This window comes from Hippoglossus hippoglossus, chromosome 7 (genome assembly GCF_009819705.1).
Source record: "Hippoglossus hippoglossus isolate fHipHip1 chromosome 7, fHipHip1.pri, whole genome shotgun sequence".
Taxonomy (NCBI): Eukaryota; Metazoa; Chordata; class Actinopteri; order Pleuronectiformes; family Pleuronectidae; genus Hippoglossus; species Hippoglossus hippoglossus.
The window spans coordinates 930,186-956,138 of record NC_047157.1 but is presented as its reverse complement, the minus strand read 5'-3'; the positions used below and the strand labels follow the sequence as shown (position 1 = coordinate 956,138).

Below are 25,953 nucleotides of genomic sequence, written 5' to 3'. Positions count from 1 at the left end.
GATGTGTGTGAGCTTATGCTAAATATGAAGATTTGAATAATTTCCACTTACAAGCACCACAATGTGCTGCTATGCAGTGACAGACCACCTCCATGTTAACCTCAATAGAGGTGTCAGGCTGCTGGAAACCCCTCACCTTCTCACCCAAAGTCTAGCTTTGACGCCCTTTGGGATCCTGTAGGGGATCTACCCCCTCCTCACTTCTCTACCTGTGTCTCTCTGCCACTCCTCCCCCAACAACCCTTACCTCTTTTTACTCTAAAGCAAAACCACCATTACCAGATCAACCAGGCAACATACCATTGTCCAGCATTCCCATTACAAACAAAACAAGGTTGAAAAAAGTTGTATTATCTACAACTGAATTTCTAAAACTAAATAATTTATTTTAAAAAATCGAATTGCTTGATTAACTCAGTTATACTGCTGACACTAACTCAACAGAAGACACTTAACAGGTGGCTACGAAATCGGCAACAATCAGCAAGGTTACCTTTGTGTCGTAAAAAAAACCTACAACTCTACAGTAAACACATTAACGTTAAATCATGTATTGATAATCTTAAATTGTACAGCAGCCTCATTGTACTCTATATAACACCTCTCTAAAAAAGAAGGTAGTAAATCGGAGGAGATTAGCTCCATGGCATTAACCAACACATGCTCTAAGATTTTAGTGATAGCAGCGACAGTTAATATAATAATAATACAAGCAATAGTTGCTCAGTGCATGTTCTGAGCTGTGGCTCAAGGGTAAGAGCTGTCGCCCTCGAACCAGAAAGTTGGCGGTTCGATCCCAGTCTTCGAACCGCGTGTGCTTGGGTAAGATACTGGACCAGTAAAGCGCGTTATGCATCAAGACTAGAAAAGTGCTATATAAATACACACCATATACAATTACCCCAGCAGTCTAGACCTATAACAGCATAACTAAGGGATGGTTCAGGACTCACCTGATCCAGAACCCACTATAGGCTTTATCAAAAAGGAAGGTTTTAAATCTAACCTTAAATGTAGAGATGGTGTCTGCCTCCTGAACCCTGAGTGGGAGCTGGTTCCACAGGAGAGGAGCCTGGTAGCTGAAGGCTCTACCTCCCATTCTACTCTTACAGACTCTAGGAACCACAAGAGAGCCTGTGTTTAAAGAGAGAAGTGATATGTTGGGACAATACAGTGTTATGAGCTCTTTGACATATGTGGGAGTTTGATTGTTAAGGGTTTTACATGTCAGGAGCAGGATCTTGAATTCTATTCTGAATTTTACAGGGAGCCAAAGCAGAGAAGCTAAGACAGGAGTAATATGATCTCTCCTTCTAGTTCCTGTCAGCACTCTTGCTGCAGCATTTTGTACCAACTGGAGGCTTTTCACAGACTTACTGGGACATCCTGATAGTAAAGAATTCATATTCTTTTTAATTAATTCCTAATTTTCTTAATATTAAGCAGGTGGAAGAAAGCTGTCTTAGTTAGTAGTTTTGCCATTATTATGTTAACACCAGATGTTGATAATTAAAGACAGTTTTATTTGAGAGGTATTTATAATATAATTTCAGTTTTTCTTCCAAATAAGTTTGTCCAAGCTGTTAGTTTTTGTTGAATCTGACAGATTGTCTGACTACACGTGGCTGTATCCTGTGACTGCAGAGTTGTCAGATATTATCATTAAAGCCCACAGTTCACTACATTTAAAAGGGTTCATCTTCTAAGAATGATTATGGAATATCTTGCGACCATTGTTAACATGTTGTTTATAGTTTTCAAAATAATCTGACCATTGTTTGTTGCTGTGTAAAAGCCCGGTAAAAACTCTTGCTGAAAGCCTTTTCTGTGTCTTTGCAGGTGATGAGCATTCTGAGTAACCCAAGTGGAGTCTCCTCACAGCCACAACACGACTTCTCCATTTCACCGCTACATAGCGCCTTGGACTCCTCTCCATCCAACGTCATCTCAGGCAGCTGCAGCCAGCGTTCAGCCGAGGCCTCTATTAAGACGGTGGACAGCCTTCCCTCATCCCAGTCCTACTGCCCTCCCACATACAGCACCACCAGCTACAGCATGGACTCAGCTGTGGCAGCTGCCGGCTACCAGTACAGTCAGTATGGCCAGAGTGAGTGCTGCTATTCGAGGTTAAGCAACATTTTGTTATGAAACTTGCCCTTTTTTAAAGCTCTCTGTCATTAATTGATAAACAATTAATTAAGCACAGTTATTCCACTCAGTAAATTATTCCAATAAACAATAATTCCACATTTATTCAGAGTTAGACAAAGTATTGCTGCTAGCAGTCAAGCATAGTCTACAGTACAGAATGACACACACCACTGAGAGAAAACAGCACAGCTAGTGTCAGAGTACAGACAGCACAGTCAAATAAACAATCACACACACATAAACTGTGCTGTAAATGAAAATAAAAAAAGGGTTTAGTCCGTGGACGCTTCCTGGTGTATTTTTCACAGGAACAATCAAACAAATAGAGGGAAGGAGGGATGACCATCACTCCCTATCCTCCTCATAGTTTGGTAATGCATAAACAACTTATAGCCTACTATACGGAGTCAACGGCAGTGTAAAATATCACTTTAGCATGGTGGGACACCACATCCCAAGACACAGTGCTGCAGTGGGGTTACCTGTAAAAAATAGTGTGTAAGCAACAACATTTACGAAGAAGATCAGAAATTTATGGAGATGTGGATTATGATAAGGTTTGGAATTTCAGCACCATGGACAGCACCACTGATTTATTAGTACACAGTGACCAACTCATATTTAAGAAGCACAACTCCAAATACGCTATCCAATAGAAGATGAGTCGAGGGCAACTGGACTTTGTTGTATACTTTTAAAAATACTCTCATCCAAGAGGTCTCTTCAGTTATTACTGCCTGGTGGGAAGACCTATGCATTTAACTTCTGTGGGGTCGTTTTTAAAGTCATCAATGTTACATGGTTCATTATTGCTCCTTACAGTCTTTAGACTTGTTGGAGTCACTTTAGGCCAAGTGTGAATGCTTGTTAAATCTCCTGGGAAGGGGTGAAACATTGTGGGTGAGCGACAAGTGATGTTTTAGACCTCCACCTCTACTGGGGAATAATGTCTCTACTTTGACATAAGTGGCCTCCCTCACTACTCTTTCAAACCACATGTCCTCCCTATCTAAAATGTGTATTGTTGTTGCCATCAAGGGAATGATCCTCCTCCCTCATATTTAAGTAAAATGTTGAGGCTTGAACTTGGTAACTGACACTCCTGATTAACGCCATGATTTTGGCTTTTTTGATTACACCAATATCTCTACTGTAGATCTGTTCATAACTCACATGGCTGACATTGCTTTAATGGGTGTCCATTCTTTCAGATGTACCATTTTTTTATGTTACTGTATTGGTGGGTTTCACATTGTTGGTGCTCTTCAAGGTTCTTGCAGCCTTTTTCACAAAGGTCAAGCTGTCATTGAATCCAACCCAGCAAAAAAAATAACATGGAATCCAATGGAACCCTTATGAAGAGTTACCATGAGGCCACAAGATTCTACCTCTGCTCTTTTTTTCTCCTATTTTAGCCAACAAATATACAATAGCTATCATATTTATTTAAATATCACTAACATTATTTAAAGGTTTGACTCAAGCCAGTGTTTGAGATGTGTCATAAAAGGCTGGTGCACTCAAGCAAATGATAGCACACTCGCACTCGAAGGGAGCAAACCACAGCACAGCAGGTGCCAGAAGCCTCAAAAGCAACGCTACATAGGAGTTTATCCATGCCAGAGCTGGTTTGAGCCCTGAGAATGCCAAGGGAGAGTAAACTAAGGGTACATTGAGCAACAATAACTGGTAGCCCTGCTGGTGGTTGTGTAATTGGGCTAATGTCAGCCATTAATTGTGGGCAATGATTAAGTTCTATTTCACTAGCCAATGGTAGTATTATGACAATTGAACAAATCGCAGACAGGGGTTGGCTGGTAGCATCTCCTTGCACTTTGGCATATCCACTGTTTTGGAGCTTAGAGAAGAAATGGTGTTGGCTCTTCAGTACTGGGTGCTTGACCCCGGTTTTCTTTTATAAAATAATATCATACTAAGTGGAAACATAATGCAGTGGACCAGACTCAAGAGGTAGAGCAGGTTAACCAGAAGGTCTGTGGTTCAGTGCTGCAGTCCATATGTCGTCAAAGTTGGGCAAGTAAGTGAACCCCCAAAGTGCTGCTGACATGGTGACTACACAAACATACACACTACTCAAGTGAAAGAGACAACACTCATGCACCTGAACTTCAAAGTCTGAGGTAATGTTCTATCAAAGGACACACACATACACACATGCATATTGAAATCAGTAATGATCAATTCACATCCCTCACATGACAAACAAAGAGAGAGACAGAACTACAATGGACAGGCATAACTCCAAGGGAATCAGAGCGGCAGGGGATCTATTATACTAAGGGTGGAATCAATCACTGCTTTCATACATGCACTGAACCCCAGAGATCGTCTGTAGTTTCTCCGGAGGAGAAGTATGTGTGGGCAGAGTTTCCCCGCCTGGCCCCCTAGTATAAAGTCCACAGAAACTCAGGAGGCACAATTCTTCTGCTGGTGCTATTTGCTGCATGAGTCGGGATCACTTTGGTTGGGGGCTTTTTCAGCTCTGATGAGGTCTGAGTCTGACTTTTTAATTTTTTTTACACAATCAAGACACATAGATACAATTTTATAAATTGGGAGACCTGTGGATCTGCTCCCCCATTCACTCCGCAACAGATGACATTGTAACATGTGCCAACTGCATTAAAGGGGGTGGAAATGCGATACCACTGTAATATGGTTAAAAGCATGATTCCAGATTATAACAACTTGATAACTAGCTATATACTAAAACATTTCTATTACAAAATCTCTCTTATGCTATGACTGATCCTCTGTAATGCAAAGTTAGTGGTTTGGCTGTACCCCCACCCCACCCCACCCCCTTCCTGCAGACAGATTTAACAGTTTACTTGAGACATTTGACTCCTCTCTTGTTCTAATTCAGAAAGCTCCTGACAGATTAAAGTATATACTGTCAAAATAGCTGAGGCTAGAGTGTGTGCCTGCACCTGTATTTGTACATGTGTGCATATGTTTTAGTGTGTATTATCAGATGAGCTGTATCTTGGTGGCAGAGGACTCTCGGTGTGACTGCTCAACAGGGATTTAAGGTATAAACCTGGCTGACAGGAAAAACAGCTTCCTTTACAGGGCCTACTAAACCCTTGTGAAACATACACACACACGCACACACACACTGCTCCCCCACTAGCTGTCTGGCTGACTGGCATCTTGGCAGACAGACCTGCCCACCCATAGGTGCTCTTCTTTCTCTCATTCCTCAGCATCGAGTGACAGCTTCCTTTTTGTGCACACTAACATCCTAACTGACATGTCTTACTTATTGCCCCCAATAGCCTAAACACACACACATGCACACCATGTCACATCCCTTCTGCTGTCAGCCCCCCTCTCTTCAGCCCTATTAAAGAGAAGTTATCGCCAGCTAAACCAGGGAGGGGCAACATCCACCACTCCAAGAGAAAAATATACTGAGCATTAATGCCAGGTTTTTCGAAGAAAGTGACTACCTGTCTCTATCTTTGTTTGTGGAAGCAGAACTGTTGGCTGCTTTTGTCTTTCTGTCAGTGTTATGTTGTCAGTCAATGTGAATGAACAAACAATTCTGCAACTATACAATATATGTTTTGTTTTGTGGATTAAGTACTATTTATGTGTGTGATTGTGTGCATCAACACCTTTTATCTCTTATTTCTCTGTGCCATAGAACTCCATTGTTTGTAAAAAGTATTAAAAACACATCAGTGAGACACACTGGGTCACAGGTTCCTTTATTTTCATCAACGTTTAAGTCCCTGTCCCAATTCCTCTCCCTTGGCCCTACCCCTAGTTATGAAGTTCCCTTCGCTTGGAGTGTCCCCCTTCAAACTGAGCCACAAAGGGTAGGCTTAGAAAATCTTTCCTAGGAATAGGGACACCACTCGCTACTTCATCAGCAGCCCACCAACGTTATGTCCTTTAATTCTCACTTAAAACAAATTTCTAGGACCACCTTGTTTCACTTGCATAACATCTCAAAAATCAGACATGTCCTTTCTCAAAAAGATGCAGAAAAACTAGTCCACGCCTTTATTCCATCCAGACTTGATTATTGTAATTCCTTATTATCAGGCTCCAGCAGTAAGTCGTTAAAGACTCTGCAGTTTGTCCAAAATGCTGCAGCACGTGTCCTAACAAGAACCAGGAAAAGAGACCACATTTCTCCAGTATTAGCTTCACTACACTGGCTTCTGGTTAAATCTAGAATAGAATTTTAAATTCTCCTCCTCACCTTCAAGGCCCTTAATAATATGGCACCATTATACCTCAAAGAGCTGTTAGTACCTTATCAACCCACTAGAGCACTGCGCTCCCAGAATTCAGGCTTACTTGTCGTCCCTAAAGTCTCTGAAAGTAGAGTAGGAGCCAGAGCTTTCAGCTATCAAGCTCCTCTCCTGTGGAATCATCTCCCACTTTCAGTTCGGGAGGCAGACACCATCTGTACGTTTAAGAGTAGGATTAAAACCTTCCTTTACGATAAAGCTTATAGTTAGAGCCGGTCCAGGCTTGTCTTAGACCTGCTCTTAGTTATGCTGCTATAGATCTAGAAGGTCGGGGGACACATGACACACGGAGCTTCTCTTCCCAGCTTCTCCTTCCTCTTCTCAATCGTTATCACATCAAAGAAATTAATATCCCATCAATACATGTTACTGACTTGACTTCTTCCCCGGAGTCCCTTTGCCTTATCGTCCGCGGATCCAGGGCCACGGCCGCGGCCACATTGTGTATTATGATGGTGGATCGAGTATCAGAGATCGTGATCGTAATGGCGGATCCTTTATCGTGCTGGCATCTGATAATGGTGGTGGACCACGATCAAGGTGGCAGCTGATGGTGGATCCTGATGGCGGCAGTGGATAATGACTGTGGACTATAGTGGCATCCGATCTTGATGGTGGATCATGATCGTGGTGGCTGCTGACCATAGACTATGATTACAACAGGACTGCTTGATATATAATATGTCTCCTCAGATACTCGACCATTACTGACAATAATCCATCAATTCATTGACCTTCCATTATGCTACAAAGTGTTTATTCTAATCAATGCTGCAAATACCCTTATCTTTCTGATGTTCTCCTTTACACTTGACATCTATTGCACTTCTGTCCGTCCTGGGAGAGGGATCCCTCACATGTGGCTCTCTCTGAGGTTTCTACCTTCTTTTTACCCTGTTAAAAGGGTTTTTGTTTTTTTGTTTTTCCTTACTCTTGTTGAGGGTTAAGGGCAGAGGATGTCACACCATGTTAAAGCCCTATGAGACAAATTGTGATTTGTGAATATGGCCTATATAAATAAAATTTGATTGATTGAATGTAACGTTAGTCCTGTCCATAGAAACTTCTGTCCCGCACTGAAAACTTTATCACATGAGCAGGGAAGTTTTTTTCAAACTTCATATACGGACATGGGAGTAACGAGCGTTACTTATTATTCTCACTCAGACATCCTTGTTTTGATGGCGTGATTAGCGATTTTCCTGAAATACTTGTTACAGCAATTCAATTACATATGAATTTGTTACTGGATTAGACTAAGATATAGATAAAAAATCTGAGTTACTTTGCAGGATTTCTTACATTTCTGAACATTTTACCAGCAGCGGTGGCCATGTAGATGCACTTGGTCCGTTCGTAAAGCATTAGGGAATTTCCGTCTACCCTTTCATATTCAGAGAGTTCCTGAATACACTATGGTTAAAGGGGTGTTTAAAGGGCTAGATGGTGACTACCCCTACGTCATACAGAGACATTGGACAAAACTATTCCCTTCACAGCCACGCGAAAAAACTAAGGGGTAGGGGTAGATAATACCTGACAAGGTCAACTGTGTATGTTTTGCTGTATATACACTGCACCAATTCCATCAAAACAACAACACAGTCATGTTCTACTCACCACTCTGCTGCTGAGTTTCTCTTTGACCAGAGTCACTACAGATTCTTCTTCAAGATGTCACAATGTTGAGTGTCTGAGTAGCAGCTGAAGAGGATATTAACTCTGGCTCCTGTCTCTCATCCTCTCCAGCTGCTGTGGATTACCTGGCAAAGAACGTCAGCCTGTCCAGTCAGCGCAGGATGAAGCTGGCCGACCACACAGCTGTACTGGGACTGCTGCAGGTCGAGACTGGCCAGGCCTACTAGTGCTTGCCTGACATGTTTAAACAACATGACATCTGGTCACCAGCACAACCTGCACCTCCTGCTGCCATCCATACAAATCTGTGTGTGAGTGTACATGTGTGTCATAGACTGACTACATGGGGCTGATATTTAGATGTTTTATACTTTATGTAAGTGCTTGTTTAAGGATCGAATTATGCAGCTGTCCAAGCTTTAAACATTCCCCATGGGACCAATCAAATCCACAACAAGGATTTCCACTGTTAGTAATACAGTTTTCCTTTGTTCCTCACATTTTGTAAACAAGTTTACTGTATAGCTTTAAACAAGTGATAAAAAAACAATACTATGTGACCCCTGAGCCAACCAGTTAAGGGTGTCATCTAAAATATTACTCACAAAACCTGGGACAGATGTTAATTATGAAGCAAGCAAACCATCCTCACTATATCAGAGATCTAATCTTTTACAGTGTGACAATGACAGATGAATGTTTTCAGGTTGTCACTGCCCACAATGAAACAGAGAGAATTATGCATTACAGTCATCCTGTGATGCACAGAGTGAATTCACATGTGTTGGTGTTCATTGTGCTGTTGAATTGATGTTTGCATTCAGTCTGAACAAACCATAAAGGGATAGTTCACTGAAAAAACTTCCCTCATTACCTACTCACCACTATGCCGATGGAGGGGTGGGTAAAGTGTTTGTGTCCACAAGACACTTGAGGCGTTTCAGGGGTAAACAGCGTTGCAGCAAAATTCAATAAAATTGAATTAAGTGGCGACCACGTCTTCAAATGTAAAAAAAAAAGACAGAAAAGTGTCCATAAGCCCTGACATTCAAATTCGACTTGAAACAGTGTCAGTTACACCATGTTTCTAGCCTAAATGTCCTCTGATATCCTCCTCCGGTGCTGCCTTCACGTTCGCACGTACACACCGCACACACAGACAAGCGCGGGGTTCGCGGTAGCATCGCTGCAGTTACTGCTGAATATCACTGATGTTGACACGTGCCCCTTGGGCAAGAGCATAGAGGCGCAAGCTTGTGCGCTGTGCATGTGCACGAACGTGAACGCGGCTCCAGGGCCGCCCATTGGCATAGTGGTGAATTTACATTTTTTGGTGAAATAACCCTTTAAGAAAGCACAGCCCAGTTACTCTTCTGAGTCACCTCTTGACTGCTGCCTCAAATTCAAGTGTCCGTCTTCTGATAGCACACTTTCACAGATGTTTTGGTGCTAACAGTGGAGGTGAGATTTTCTGCCCAAATAGACAGATCAGGGCCAGGTCCTGGCTGAGTTTTAAGATGCCCATATTTTGGCCATTTACAGTGTACATTTACAAATTTAGAGGGTCTACTGAAAAGGTTTACATGCTGTAATGTTAAAATACAATTATAATTGTAATTTTTTTGCTTTATAAGCAAGCGCTTAGCTTAAGCAGCGCCTCTTTTCTTCCTCTGTTTTAGTTCTTGGTCCAGTCTGCTGTGATCGATCAGCTGCCTAACTCTTTTAAGAAGATCAACCACAAGCGTGTTTTGCAAATGTCATGGCCCTTGCCCAGAGGCTTCTTGATCAGCAATGTTGTAGCCAGCTTCTACTTCTACTTTATAGCCCTGTTACAAGTTACATGTCACTTGGTGATATAGATGCTTTATGAAAAAAGGCAGCAGTGCAAAGGACGCATTTCAGGATTTTCTGTGGGAGAGAAGGATTCCCTTTGCGGCAGACATTTAGTCAACGTAGTAGAACTTTTACACGCACAAAAACTATGACACAGGAAATGAGAAAAGGGACAAAATATGGGCACTTTGAAAAAGAGTGGGTTTGGTTTTTCTTTTTAGCTTTTGAAGAATAATATGCTGGGGTCTAAATAATTTCAATGTCTTGAGTCAAAACTTGACACATACTGAATATCAGCACAACATAATGGCAGCTTAAAGAAAAAAACAATCAGCCATCAGGAATTCATGTGTGCATGTGTGTTTTCCGAAGGAGATAACACCTCTGTAGCAGACTGATGTGGTATTATTCAGCCATTCCTCAACAGATGTCTCTATTCAGACGTTAGAGTCCCTCTCATCACTGGGACCTCCCAAAGGGCACTGTGAATATTTGGAAGTCAAACATTCAGAGATAGTCACTGCTGGCAATTTCAACATATATACATTCGGAGCATTTATTAAAAAAACTGCTAATTTCCCCATAAAACTTTTTTTATACTTTAGCAGAAGAAGCCTGTGTTTTCTGATGTGCTCCTGTCTTAATTTACTGTTGATGCAAACTCCTACCTATTATCTTGATACATTTAATATAGGCACATCAATTGCGCACACGGCCCAGTAAACCCAGTATATCTATCAGTTTAAGACTTTCTGTTGTTTAGCTATGTCAGTGAAATGCTTCCTGCAAACAGTAATATGCTTCTGTATTATTATTATTATTATTATTATTATTATTATTATTATTATTATTATTATTACTATTTTCTTTCTTTCTTTCTTCTATATTTAATTCCATTCCAGATTGATGCTCAGTGTTTAGTCATGGGTTTATGTGAGGATGATGCTTGTAAACCCAGTCATCACATTATAAGAGCATCCTTCTTCATCTCCTCAAGAGCCATGGAAACTGTTTGGACGCTGACTGTGTTAACCTTCTACCTTGTGTATATATATTTTTTCACTGACAGCAAACCAAGGAGAACATTTAGGATCAAATGTACAGATATGTTTATTCACCTGACCTCTTCTGTTTACCTCTTGGTCCTTGCTCTGCTTGTTTAGTTTTGCTTTCTGTTTGGCATGTGTGTAATATAATTTATTCTACCTGTATGATGTATTAGACTAGTAAGACATTTCTATTGGCATTTATTCCCCTCAGCCTCTTGGTGTGTACACTGTAACACTGGCGTAACTGTTCATTAAAGCTCTACAATTGGACCAAGATCACAGGGCTGTGCTAGCTTCCTGCTCTACATTGAAGTTGATGTTTGTATGTAATGTAGAAATAACTACTACATACTCCCATACTAATGTAGTATTGACTACTGCATATCATGTAATAGTGTAGTATTGGCTACTGAGTACTAAACATGTAACAATTTAGTACTGATGACTCTGTACTCATGTTATAACAACAAGTCCTCCAACTCAGACAAATACACATGTCATTTTAATGTAGTCTGTGTAATTATGTCATATTGACTACTAAGTACTCATGTAATAATGTACTACTCAAATAATAACTTAGTTATGACTTTTGAGCACTCACTTAACATAGTATTGACAATGGCGTACACGTGTATAAATGTAGTATTGACTTTATAGTACTCACATGATAGTGTAGTCATGACTACTAAGTATTAATGATAACTACTAAATAAACATGTAATAATGCAGAATTGTCTACTGAGTGCTCAAGTAATAATGACGTTATAAATACTAAGAATTCCTTAATAATGTAGTGATGACTACTAAGGTCATGGAGTAATGGAGTAATAGATACTGAGGACTCATGCAATTATGTCATATTGACTACTGAGTAATAATGTAGTCATAAATAATGAGTACTAACTGAATACTGTAGTATTGACTACCGAGTTCTAACTTAATAATGTAGTAAAGACTCCGGAGGATTAATGTAGTAAGGAATGAGTTCTCTGATAATAGTAGTTAGTTTGTCATATAAATGAGCTGTAAATGTAATTGAAATCTATATAGTTACTTTATAAAAAATAAAAATATTAAACTTACGGTTAGGTACATAAAGTTTCATGGTTGTGTAAATGTATGATTTTGTAATGTGCGCACGTTAAGAGGCATAAGCTTCTGTTGGGGAAAGCGTATACTTTTACACTTTTGAATTACTTACGTAATTTTAAACACACATTAATGAAATCATTAAATCCTGCAACTTCCATCTTCCATCTATCTATTTACAAAATGAAATCAGTACTCTTCTATTGCAATGCACTTTTTACATGCCTTAGTCAAACCTTGGTAACTCGTTTGCAGCTTGTTCAAAATGCTGCTGCTCATATTTTAACTAAAACAAACCATAGGTCTCATATCATGTCATTACTTGCATCCATTCAGTAGTTGCTAGTTAAATTCAGGATTGATTTTAAGATTCTTTTAATAACTTTCAAAGCTCAACATGGGTTGGCCCCCACTTACATTTCACATGGATTTCATAGCACTGCCATACAAGCCAGTAGCCTGATGACACCATGGTACAGGTGAAGATTATTATTATTATTTCAACAACCAGTCTGACAGAGCTCAAATGTGATGGTTACACAACTGTTCCTAGTCTCTACCCCCAGCACAATGTTTTTGCATTGGCTTTGCCTTGTATATGGCCATAAATATGGCCATATACAAGGAATATTTCCTTGTATAAAAGTAGTCCTGTTTACTCAAATAAATACAAGTATTATACAGTATGAAGCCGTGCATCTTTTGCTCCTGCAAATATTTCACAATAAAAAAAAACTTTTTAAACAAAAGAATGGATTCCTGTCAACAGAAACGCTGTAGTGCTTTTATTTTGAAACGCATACAGAAAATATTGCAACCATTTATGTTTGTGACATAAATTCATCAGATAAACATTAAAACTCAGGTGAAAGAGAATTTTCTCTGTTTATTCTGCTGTGAAACACAATGTTTATCTTGTCTATGAAACAAACGTTTTTACAACACTTCCCGAACCCGTTTCAAAGTAAAAGCACTCCAGCATTTCACTTTCTGAATCCATTCACTTCTTCTAACGGGGCTTTGATTGTTATTGAGAGATCGGAAGATGTTTGTCTTCATACGGAGTCCTGACATTTAGTTTAGTACATAATCCGACTTGTATTGAAGGAATTGCAGTAGATAAACCTGCAGCTCCACCGCCAGTAGCAGACACACTGTCCGTGTGAACAACAGACAACCGACACACAGCTGATCTGCGGCGCAACCGCAGCCAGCGAGTCCAGAGAGTTACAGGGATCGACCGGTAGATCGCAGTTGATGGGTTGGCGACCACTGTGCTAGAGGTTTCTTCCAGTTTATGAGTTTTTTCTCTCCACAGTCATTGTGCTGATTGTGGGAACTGTTGGGTTGCTCTACACATTTTAAGGTCTTGACCTTATTATGTTATGATTTGGCCCTTAAAATTGTACTGAATTTATTATAATTCATTCATCTTTTTGACATAGGTTTTTTGTGAAGCACTTTGTAATCTTGTTTAGATAAGTGCTATACAAATAAAGTTCTTATTATTATACCTCCTTCAAGATTAATGTGCTGTTCTTCCATTAATTATCTCAACTCGACCTCATAGTTTCAGCTGCAGTTGTTTGTGTACCCAAAAGGGGCATCAATGCAGTTCTCTCTCTCATTCGATAACTGTCTTTCATTGTTTTGTCTGTGTATCTGTCACTTGGAATTTATCATAGACGGAATGAGTTGAAAATGTTGCAGAGAAAGTAAAACAAAGTTCCTGGGTCTGCAAACATTTTTTAATTAATTATTTAATTTGAATCCTGACCCACACTGCATCCTTCCCCTTCCCCAGTTTCATGATAATTTGTCCTGTAGTTTTTGTGTTATTCTGCTAACTATGCTAACCAACAGACAGACAAACCAAATTCCTTGGAGGAGGTAACAGCTGGGTCCAAATGAAAGGCAATTTATTTACTATTATTTACTGACATTAAATAAATGCAGTGGCTGATAATGAATTCAAGATGAACAGCGCATATTTGGGAACCGCATCTACTAAGAAGGACAAAATGAGCTGTGTGATAACTTGAGCGATGATTCAAGATTTATGTTTTTTAATGTTAATACTCACAGACTAACAATCCAATACTTTCCAACTTTCTGCTGATTTTGCTTGAAGAATAAGTGAAAGACTGCACAAGAAATATGACTCAAAGAACACGTGGTGAAAGAAAAGAAAACATGATAAGGAAAGATGATACTGGAGAAGCAAAGAAAGGTTAGGTGAGTTGTAGTTAAATGTGCATTATTTACTGAATTAAAAACAATTGAAAGTATCTGCTATCCATATAAGAAGGATGGTGAATTCAGCATAACATACTATATTAGTGTTACCAAGGATAACAGAAACTCCCTGGATCAGCAGCACGGGGCGCACAGCCATCCTGGCTTCACCATGAAACAAATCACAGTCCAGCATTACACTGTGCAATGGAACCCACAAAACATTCAAATCCATCCCACGAAACCGGATACCCGTTTCTGTTTCCTTTGACAAGGGCAAAACTCCAGCCTTAATGAAAGAATCAGAAGCACCTGTGTCCCTAAAAATGGTCACAGGCACCTTATTTCCATCTACAACCAAAGACACAAAACCTTTAAGCATAAATGGACGATAGGATTCCAACCCCTTATGACAAAAGTCTTCACATAAATCAGATTTACCGCACTGAGGAGTAAAGGCACGAGACACGGATGCAGATAAACCAACCCCTTTCACGTGGACCACAGACGCAGCCTTTTTTTGGTTTAAAGGGCCCATATTTTACACCTTTCTGGGACTTAATTTGAGTTATTGGTACCCCTAAGATGATATATCAGTGGTTTAAAGTCTAAAAAAACTGCTGCAATGTGTATTTCCATGTCCTCTTTTCTGCCTCTCTCTGGAGCTGCAGACAGGACAGGCTGTTTTCGCCTGCCTGTTTAATTATTTAGGAGCCCCTCAACTGATTGGCTGACTGCACTTTGAGTGACAGGCCAGCTGGGTGGGGCTGAGAGAAGAGTGTGATTCCATGATGACATCATACGGAGAGGAAGTACGAAACGCAACGTTTCAATAACATATTTCTTAGAATGGACTGAGTGAAAAAGTCCGCGGAGTGACTGGTTTCATACTTTGAGGGTTCCTACTGACCCCCTTCAAGTAACTACAGATAGTAAAAGTCCAGAAAATGTATTTTACACAATATGGGCCCTTTAAGTGACTAGCAGTCCACCTTCCAGTGTCCCGGTTTGTGACAGTAATTAGAGTTTTTGCTGAATCACGTAAGTTACCGTTGACTTTACTCCCAACCTGAACATTTTTACCATGCTGGCCATATAAAAGAGCTGTCTCTGTGTAATCATCAGCCAGGGTTGCCGCTTCCGAGACGTTCCTTGCCTTCTGCTCACTAATGTATGTCGCTACACGCACAGGTACAGAATATTTAAAATGCTCATGCACTATGAGATCACACATGCCTCAAAATCATTTACACCAGAGGAAGAACACCACAGATTAAAGTGAGAGGCCAAGTCACGAGCCAACTCAAGATGACTCTGCTTCTCCCCTCTTCTCCAGGTTCTAAACCGTTGCCGGTAAGCCTCCGGAACCAACTCATATGCCCTCATCACAGCTGACTTCACCGAAGAATACTTACGACTTTCAGCATCAGTCAACGCTAAGAGTGCTTCCTGCGCTCTGCCCATCAACACACACTGCAGCATCAGCCTGCGCACGCAATCTGGCCAGGTACGCGGATCAGCCATACGCTCAAACAACAAAAAACAATTCCAGGTCTCTTTCAGAGAATTTAAAAACACTAATTTCCCAGGACATCAAATTCATCAACAGACTGTTCGGGGAGGAGGGACTTCATGTCTTCATTTGGTTAATGGCGGTGGGTAGTTACGCACTGAAGCCCAGTGGTGAGGGAGAGAAACCAGGAACTGGCGACACCCCCTTAACCATGGATATGCTCCCGGGCAAAGTTGCTCTAACCACGGTCACCGCGACACTATTAAAACAACAAACAAGACGAAACCCAAAGGGGTTACGCCACTGAACCTGTCAGGGGAACACCCGTTTGCTTCAAAGTAAGTTTTGTGCACACAGAAGACAACACATCTCTCAAAAAAAACTGCGTCTCCCAAACAAAGCGCTTACTTCCCACGACCTCACACTAGATAAGTTACGGACACGGGACAGCACTATCAATCAATCAAATTTTATTTGTATAGCCCATATTCACAAATCACAATTTGTCTCATAGGGCTATACAAACTAGAGGGAATCCCTAGGGAAGCCCTCGCCAAAAACTAGTGACGTCAACTCTGACGTCACTAGTTGAACATGAGACTAACAAACAATCAAGAAACACTAGTAGTAGCAAACCAAACACCGAAGCGTGTGTGTGTGGTGCGGGGAGGATGTTGGATGGAATAGAACAAAGCAAGACTGCATGAAAGTCAGGTGAGTGAGAGCGAGAGAGAGCATGTCAGCCAACTACTTTCATACCAGTTGGATTCTGATTTACAACATGTTATAGCAGCTCCAGAGTAAAAAAAATAATATGCTTTAACCAGATCTGGAGTATAATCATTTTTAATGGAGTAAGTTCAGATTGATGATGTCTTAGGCAAACCTAAAGACACTTAACTGAGTATATCATGTGAAAGCTTTAGTGGTTAAACAGAAGACATTCAAGCATTTAAGTTTGTTTGTTGTCAAACATTAATGTCATCAGTCTGTCTGAGTAGAGAAAGTGCCACAAAGCATGCAGTGATTACAGGACTTGTTTGTAGAAGTTCAACTACCCCCACCCAAAAGCCCCAGGGATATTGTGCATCGGGAGAACTGCTTTGTCAAACACTCCACACTGTCACAATGAAAGGACTTACAAAGCCTAACATCTCCCTAAATCCCATAATTATTCCAGGATACATTATGTACCTGGGCTCCAGCTGTCTGATCACCACTGTGAGGGGATTGCACCTTCTACAATCAGCTTACAGGAGACAGATTGTTATGATTGGCTAATAATATTAGCTTGTAAGTACTGTGCTTAAGCAGTGTGAAACAGACGTAAGAATAAATGTGAAATAAATTGCTGGATCCTCTCTCTGCTCCACTGTCATTCCCGCTGTTCCTGCAGATTACAATTTCTACAACAAAAGAAAGTGAGATGTACTATCATTTTGTAACCACTTCACCCCCCCACCACCACCATCCCTTCCCATCCCTAGCCACCGCTCTGCTGCTGCTATCACATTCCATGTCTTTCATTGAGTGTCAGGGTTTTCCTTAAATCCCGGGTCTTTATTGTGTTATTGCAGCAGCCCCCTGAATGTACGATTACTAAGATCCTCCGTTGTTGCGAGCCCTGCTCTCACACCCTGCCCCCTCACTCCCACTACCCCACTCATTCTAATCTCATCATTGCAGTAGCACTTTGAAATGAAGCCAGGAGGAGGCTCTGTGTCTTCCTAACCTCTATGCCCCTACACCAGGACCTCAATCAGCCTCACTGTGGAAAAGGATTTTTTTTGAGCTGACAGTCACACTGAAAACCTGGGCTTTAAAAGACAGCATGGCTACACTGGTCATGGACATTCATTATTGACTGGGTATATCAAAACAATAGCATAGGTTTAATTTAGCTGAACACAGAATGACCAGATCAATATCACAGGTAACTGTAAAAAATGACTGAGCTTCAAGCTCAACTAAACAGATACAGTGCACTCAGAAAGTATTTACTTTTTTCACTTATGTTGCAGCCTAATGAAGATTAAGACAAAAATCCCCAATCAATCTACACTCAATAATCAATAATGACATTTGACAATGACAATGACAATGCATTTTTTATCTGAAAACAAAGGTTGAAATATACCATTTGCTATCTGATACTTTTAATTTCTGGATCATCTTTGTTTCTAAACCCTCGCTGTGACCCCAGCGAGGGTTTAGAAACAAAGTCGGACCACCTCTTAGGATCCTACTGTATATTAGATACGTTTTTATAATTAGACCCAATCAGAAAGTACGATTTTTACGGGGGCTAATCATTGCAAAATATTGTTTCTTACTTTAAAGGGATAGTTCACAGAAACATTTTTATTCACTCATTATCTACTCACCACTATGCCAATGGAGGGTGGGTGATGTGTTTGACTCCACAAAACACTTTTTGAGTTTCAAGGGTAAACAGCATTGCTGCCAGATCCAATACAATTGTATTAACTGCCGACCACATCTTAAAACGTAAATACAAACATAAAATGCCTCCATACTTATCCTCTGGTGTCATCCAAGTGTCGGAAAGCCTCGATAGGGTTAGGTATCGTTTAAATTTGACCGATTCCGAAACTGCTTATCGATTCCAGTTCTTATCGATTTTACATTTCGATTCCAAAATGTAAAAAAAAAAAGAGGTCATATGTTTACATATCAAAAATATCTCTATTGGACTGGACTGCTGCACAGTAGCTGTGCTTCATGTTACACCGGGGCAGCAGTGGTAATGCCTTGTGGTAGAGAGGCAACATTACAAAAGAAAACCCACACAACAGCTGTGGCTGAGGGGTAGAGCGGTCATCCTCCAACCTGAAGGTCGGCAGTTCGATCCCCAGTCTTCCCCATCTGCATGCCGAAGTGTCCTTGGGCAAGATGCTGACCCTGAATTGCCCCTCATAGAACAACAAAGTGCTGCTAATAGATGCACTGTATGTATGTGTGTGTGAATGGGTGATTGTAAAACTGTGCTGTAAAGAGCTTTGAGTGGTCATCAAGACTAGAAAAGCACTATATAAATACAAAACCATTTACAACTTGTATCTCAGACCCCATTCCTACAAAATTACTTAAAGAAATTCTGCTCCTAATTTATAGTACGTTACTGAACACAATCAATCTGTCATTATCATCAGGATATGTACCACAGTCCTTTAAACTAGCTGTAATCAAACCCCTTCTCAAAAAACCCACCCTAGACCCGCAGGTTTTAGCCAACTACAGACCGATATCCAACCTCCCCTTCCTGTCTAAAATCCTTAAAAAAGTTGTAGCCAATCAGCTGTGTGAGTTTCTCCAGGAAAGTAATGTATATGAAGACTTTCAGTCTTGGTTTAGAGCCAATCACAGCACAGAGACAGCCTTGGCAAAAGTCACTAATGACCTTCTAATAGCTTCAGATCAGGGATTTGTGTCTGTCCTCGTTCTGTTAGATCTTAGTGCAGCATTCAATACTATTGATCATAACATTTTATTACAGAGACTAGAACAGTTAATTATCATTAAAGGAACTGCCCTAAACTGGTTTAAATTATATTTTTCAGATTGATTCCAATTCTGTGCTCGGCCCAATTTTATTCTCATTATATATGCTTCCACTAGGAAACATTATCAGGACACACTCGGTAAGTTTCCACTGCTATGTGGATGACACCCAGTTATACTGGTCAATAACACCTGAACAGTGTAATCAATTAACTAAACTCCAAGCATGTCTCAAGGACATAAAAACCTGGATGACCTGCAATTTACTCTTATTAAACTCAGATAAAACAGAGGTTCTAATACTTGGCCCTAAACACCTTAGAGATACATTATCTAATGATATAGCTGCGCTAGACGACATTGCCCTTGCTTCCAATGAAACAGTCAGGAACTTGGGAGTGATCTTCGATCCTGATTTGTCCTTTAATTCTCACTTAAAACAAATTTCTAGGACCGCCTTCTTTCACTTCCGTAATATCTAAAAAATCAGACATGTCCTTTCTCAAAAAGATGCAGAAAAACTTTGTTACTTCCAGACTTGATTATTGTAATTCCTTATTATCAGGCTCCAGCAGTAAGTCGTTAAAGACTCTGCAGCTTGTCCAAAATGCTGCAGCACGTGTCCTGACAAGAACCAAGAAAAGAGACCACATTTCTCCAGTATTAGCTTCACTACACTGGCTTCCGGTTAAATCTAGAATAGAATTTGAAATTCTCCTCCTCACCTTCAAGGCCCTTAATAATATGGCACCATTATACCTCAAAGAGCTGATAGTACCTTATCAACCCACTAGAGCACTGCGCTCCCAGAATTCAGGCTTACTTGTCGTCCCTAAAGTCTCTGAAAGTAGAGGAGGAGCCAGAGCTTTCAGCTATCAAGCTCCTCTCCTGTGGAATCATCTCCCACTTTCAGTTCGGGAGGCAGACACCATCTGTACGTTTAAGAGTAGGATTAAAACCTTCCTTTACGATAAAGCTTATAGTTAGAGCCGGTCCAGGCTTGTCTTAGACCTGCTCTTAGTTAGGCTGCTATAGGTCTAGAATGTCGGGGGACACATGACACACGGAGCTTCTCTTCCCAGCTTCTCCTTCCTCTTCACCATCCTTATCACATCAAAGAAATTAATATCTCATCAATACATGTGTAACAGAGTTAGAAATGCACTTTATTTATTCTTATTTATAATTTGTATTTGTGAATTTTATTAGTTATTTTTATTAATTGTAATTTTCTTTATTAATGTTTCCTGCGAAAATGACCTTGCTGTGCATCACCTTTTGTGTTCCTCTGAAATCTCATACTTCCTGTCGACCCCTCCCCCCTCAGTGTTGTTTTGCATTGCTGAGGGTAGGTCATGTGCAGAAATGCTGCAGCGCTATTTTATAATTTTCTTTGAAAAATTAACGGTTTAAGTTAGGGCTGAACGATTAATTGCATTTGCGATAAAATCGCGATTTTCTAACCACAACGTGCGCGATTACAACGTGCAAAAGAGAGTAGGGCACTGTGCTGCATCAACATTTCATGCTGCCCTTTAACCTGTTACAATGGCCTCTGGCTCAACGGAACAGTCAGAAACTGACACAACTGAGACTTTAGTCACGAAGAGGAACAGCACGTCGGTGGTGTGGAATTATTTTGGCTTCAAAAAAGATGATGCTGCACAGTGTCAGGTGTTGTGCAGAGCATGCCGTGCTACCGTTGCTACTTCACGGGGTAACACTACAAACTTGTTCCAGCACTTAAAAAAATACCATAAAACCATGTACGACAGTTGTATGGCCAAAATGCCGAGCACCAGTGCGCCAGACAAGCCAAATACCTCAAGACAGGGATCACTGACCGAAATGTTTGATAGTGTCAGTCCATATGACCGCAATTCAAAACGGCACGGGGAAATCACTCGGGTGATAACCGAGTTCATAGCTAAAGATATGGTGCCTCTCAGCACGGTGACCAAGCCTGGGTTCACGGCATTGATAAATACGCTTGATAAACAGTACAGTATACCCTCCCGTACATACTTCAGTCAGACTGCCATTCTGGAGCTGTACAAAAAGTGCAAAGAGAAAGTCGCCGCGGAGCTTAAAATGGTGGAGGTTTTTGCTACTACTACTGATATGTGGTCAAGCCGCACATCTGAGCCTTACCAGAGTCTTACAGTCCATTTTATTGATGAAGATTTCAACCTCAAAGCTCGCTGCCTACAAGCTGCGTACTTCCCAGACGACCACACAGGGGAAAATATTGCAGCCGGCCTGAGAGAGGGGCTTGCCAGCTGGGATCTCCACGAGGAGAAACACGTCTGCATCACGACGGACAACGCGTCAAATATGGTGCTGACTGCACGGCTTAATGAATGGACGAGGCTCCAGTGTTTTGGGCACAGATTACATCTTGCCATTGGTAAGTTATCATGTCGTGTGTGTGTGTGCAAGAGAGAGAGAGATTCACCAATTTACAGAAATCAGTGTCGGCCTATAGTATAAAAATCTAATGTGTTGATTAGTAATCAGGAAGCTGAATATACAAATATATAAATTATGTTGAGTTGTGGAAAGTGGGTGGGATGAAAGAAATTCATACTTTCCCCCCATTCCTTTTCGAATATGTAAATTGAAATATTATGTGTTTTGATTTTATGTGCTTATATGTCTGTCTGTGGTGGAATGCCCACCTGCATTTATTTGTATTTTTGTTTTTTTTTACATGTTTTAAATAAACACACACACACAAACTGTTTATGTGTTGTGTGTGTGTGAGATAGAGAGAGGACAGGGGTGTGGATGTGTGTATTTCAGAATGACAGAGAATGTGAGTGTGTAATGGTGATAGCCTTGTATCACAGAACTCAAATTGTTTGTAATACACTACTTTTTATTTCTTTCAGAAAATGCACTCAAAGATGAGTGTCAAGGGCAACAGCACTGTGCAGGAAGCTGGTGGGGCACTTTTCCCACAGTTGGAAGAAGAAGGCAGCACTGACGGAGGCACAGAGGGATCTCAAACTCCCTGAGCACAACCTCATAACTGAGTGCTCAACAAGATGGGGATCTAAAGAAATGACGATTGCCAGAGTGCTTGAACAGGCCAAAGCCATTTCTCAGGTATTGTCTGGTGATCGATATGCACGCTCCCTCATCCCAACCTGGCAGGATATTGACGTGTTGGAGTCAATTCACAAGGCACTGCATCCTCTACTGGAATTTACAGATGCTCTTTCTGGAGAGGAATATGTGAGCATCTCCTACCTCAAGCCAGTTCTCCACCTTTTTGCCACATCAGTCCTGGCTGAAGATGCTGAGGACACTGACCTGACTAAATCAATAAAAACCAAAGTCCTAGCATACCTCAATAACAAATATGGAGACCCAAACATCCAGGAGCTTTTGGATGTTGCCTGTTTCCTGGACCCTAGGTTCAAAACACAGTTCATCAGTACTGACAACATCCCTGCCATCAAGACCCGACTGAAGACAGAGATGGTAGACTTAGCAAAACGTACATATCATCGGGTAAATGATAATTATGTATTTCACAAAAAGACAATTTTTCTGTAAAATCTAACTGGAAAACTAATGGCTGTTTTTTTCATCTAATAGGATAAGAGGTCTCGCACTGAAACTGTTCCTCAAAGTGCACAGCCCTTGGGGGAAAAGGCGAAGAGGTCTCTTGGCAGTTTTTTCAAGACCAGTGCGGCCTCTCCGTCTTTGCCTGTAAAACCTGAAGATGCCGCAGAGGCAGAGGTAAACAGTTACCTGATGACTCCTGCCATTGATGGAGAAGATGATCCCTTGGCTTGGTGGAGGGTGCACGAGATCAGCTACACACAATTGTCCACCATGGCCCGCAAGTATCTTTGTGTACCTGCCCCAAGTGCTCCCTCAGAGCGTCTTTTTAGCACAGGAGGGAATATTGTGACTTGCACTCGCTCATCGTTGAAGCCAGCAAAAGTTAATATGCTGGTTTTCTTAGCAAAAAACCTGTGAGCCACTGAGAAAAAATCACTGTTGGATCATTATGGCTGGCAGTGCCATACTCATTGTGAAATTTAGTCTGTGAGGTGTGTTATTGTTGTGTATTTCAGATAAGTGAGGTTGATCTATATTATAATATTCAAATTGTTTTTTTATTGTCTAATTTACAAAGTGCATTTCTCCGTTTTTTATTTATAACTTTATTTACTTTTATTTTACAAAATATTTTCAAAGTAGTAGAGGCAAATTCTATGTTTCAGTTGTGTGAAATGTTACTGACTTGGGAGCAGTAAGACACCTATAATTTTAAATAATTTTTTTCTTAAGATGGTAAATTTTGCACACAGTGTTTAAAAAGTGCATGCCTTGTGTTTATACTTACAATGACTTTGTTTAAATTACTTAAATGCACAGTGGCAAAGCCACCGATTTGTTGTTCTTGTTTCTGTAATGAGCAGTTAAATAAAAATGTAAAATGTGGGAAAGAATATTTTACACTAAATGTATCTAATATTGTGTTGGTCATATTTAAATCATTCATTACGTTTTGTTGGGAAAAAGAAAAAAGTGGATAAAATAAAAAAATCGCATATTAAATCGCAATCGCAATATTGGGGGAAAAAATCGCAATTAGATTATTTTCCCAAATCGTTCAGCCCTAGTTTAAATTGCATATTGTAAATACAAGTACACTACGCTGCCGTTTTGAGTGTTAATATGTTTTGTAAATGTTATCATTTCACTTTCACGGCGGTACTTTTTGCATGATGGTGGAGCGCCATTTTGTTTAGTAGCGTCGCAGGGATTTCGGCAGCCCTTTGAGATTAAATTATTTTATTTTATATGTTTAAGAACGGAGGTGCAACAAGAGGAGAGATTAATCACAGCAAGACAATGTGTGTTGTTTTCTACAGGTATGTGTTTTTCCTTTTTGAAACTTAATTTTCGATGTAGCTGTTTAATAACCCAACCCAAGGCACCTATTTATTTCACCCAACAATGTGTCACTGTTGTCCTGCTGTATATAATTCTTTTTTAGTTTTGAGGATATTTGTTGTAATTTAAGTTAAATGTTTTTCGGACAATTGTAATTGCTCCCTGTAAAAGTCTGTGAGGTAGACTGTGTCTAATACATACTGTTGTGAAGAGAAAAGTATGAAGCCAGTGTTGTTTTGCATTGCTGAGGAACGGAGGTGCAGCAAGAGGAGAAATTAATCACAGCAAGACAATGTGTGTTGTTTTCTACAGGAGCAAATAAAAAGCTGGAAAACAACCCAGAGTCGTTCGTCCCTATGCCCAATCCACATCTGTTACACATGTTACTGACTTGACTTCTTCCCCGGAGTCCCTTTGCCAGGGCCGCGGCTGCGGCCACATCGTGGATTATGATCTGTGGATCGCGTATCAGAGATCGTGATCGTAATGGTGGATCCTGTATGGTGGATCTGTATCGTGCTGGCTGATCGTGATAATAATGGCGGATCCTGTATCGTGCTGGCTGATCGTGATAATAATGGCAGGGACCACAGGAAAATACTGTAGTCAGCTTGTGCGCAGATTTATTCTGGCATGTAATGCAAATTAATACAACAACAATTTTTGCATTACATTCCTCATCCATATTTCATTCTTATATTTTCCACATTTGCTTACTTTGTCCCTATCACACAATACTCTAATCTGAATAACTTTTGATATTGCCCTTGGAATACATATGTAGTAAAGTATACATCAAACTTTCCTTTATACAATATATTTCTACATATTTCCAAATGACCCAAACAATTATTATTATCAGTTATACAGCTGTAATTCTGTGACACAAACCATTTTTTACAGACTAAGCCCTTAATATGAAACACAGTATTATACTTGTTCTCAAAACCACAACTGTACTTAGAGTAACTTCCACCATTAGGCACGGTGGGCCATAGACTACCTGGGCTCTAGAAAAAAACAAATTAAAACCGGTGTTGGAAACAAAATAACAATTAAAATATGAACACAATTCAACACCAGTAACTTCACGTAAACTGCTTCTGGTTGCTTTACAGGACCTGGATATCAAAGCGGGAAATGTCCCAGAAATGTCCCGGTGCTCCGGATATGCACTCATCCCTTCTAATCCACCAACTACTAGAATGAAGCGGAGCTACCCAAGTGGTTGTGGAAAACGGAAGAAGCAGGAGGAGGGTAAAAAGGTTTTAGCAACACTGCCAAAGGTATCAACCTTTTTCAGGGTGCTGGCAGGTACTGAGAACAACATTGATAAAAAGCAGCAAGAAGTCGCTGCTTGCGCAAGCAATGGCGATATCGCTATCAGCTACCTGTTGCTGGTTGCTCAAGCTATGCTGATACAGATAGGCCAATCAACAAAGTGATGAAGATGGCGATCAAAAACTAGTGAGTAGCAGTCCCCTTACTAACCAATGTGTTATAGGCTTACTTGAAGATGACCCAGCACTCTGGCCCAAAGAGCTGAGAGACAAAGAGTGTTGCTCAATAGTGCAGAGGACCAGTTTAGGTAAAGGACCGAATTAATCCAAAATTACATTACATGCAAATCAGGAATGGAGTATAAAAAACAGATAAACATTCAAGGAAGAGAAAGAGAAAACAGAGACAAAGAAGAAGAGTAGGGGAAATATAGGGACAAAGG

At 40.5% G+C, this 25,953-nt stretch overlaps 2 protein-coding genes across 4 annotated transcripts in view; both read left to right on the top strand.

Annotated features, from left to right (window-relative positions):
• Positions 1 to 9,412, top strand: part of LOC117765135 (paired box protein Pax-7-like) — a 58,954-nt gene extending 49,542 nt beyond the window's left edge. For all 3 annotated transcript variants that reach the window (XM_034591443.1, XM_034591440.1, XM_034591441.1), the window contains 2 exons: positions 1,840 to 2,107; positions 8,187 to 9,412. In XM_034591443.1, the coding sequence (XP_034447334.1) occupies positions 1,840 to 2,107; positions 8,187 to 8,302 (384 nt within the window). In that variant the 3' untranslated portion in view covers positions 8,303 to 9,412. The remainder of the gene's footprint in view (positions 1 to 1,839; positions 2,108 to 8,186) is intronic.
• Positions 9,413 to 22,379: 12,967 nt separating this feature from the next.
• LOC117764819 lies at positions 22,380 to 25,675 on the top strand. Its single transcript, XM_034590896.1, has 3 exons — positions 22,380 to 22,832; positions 22,920 to 23,063; positions 25,349 to 25,675. The coding sequence occupies exons 1-3, from the start codon at positions 22,380 to 22,382 to the stop codon at positions 25,673 to 25,675; spliced, it is 924 nt and encodes a 307-aa protein (XP_034446787.1).
• The last annotated feature ends 278 nt before the right edge of the window (positions 25,676 to 25,953 follow it).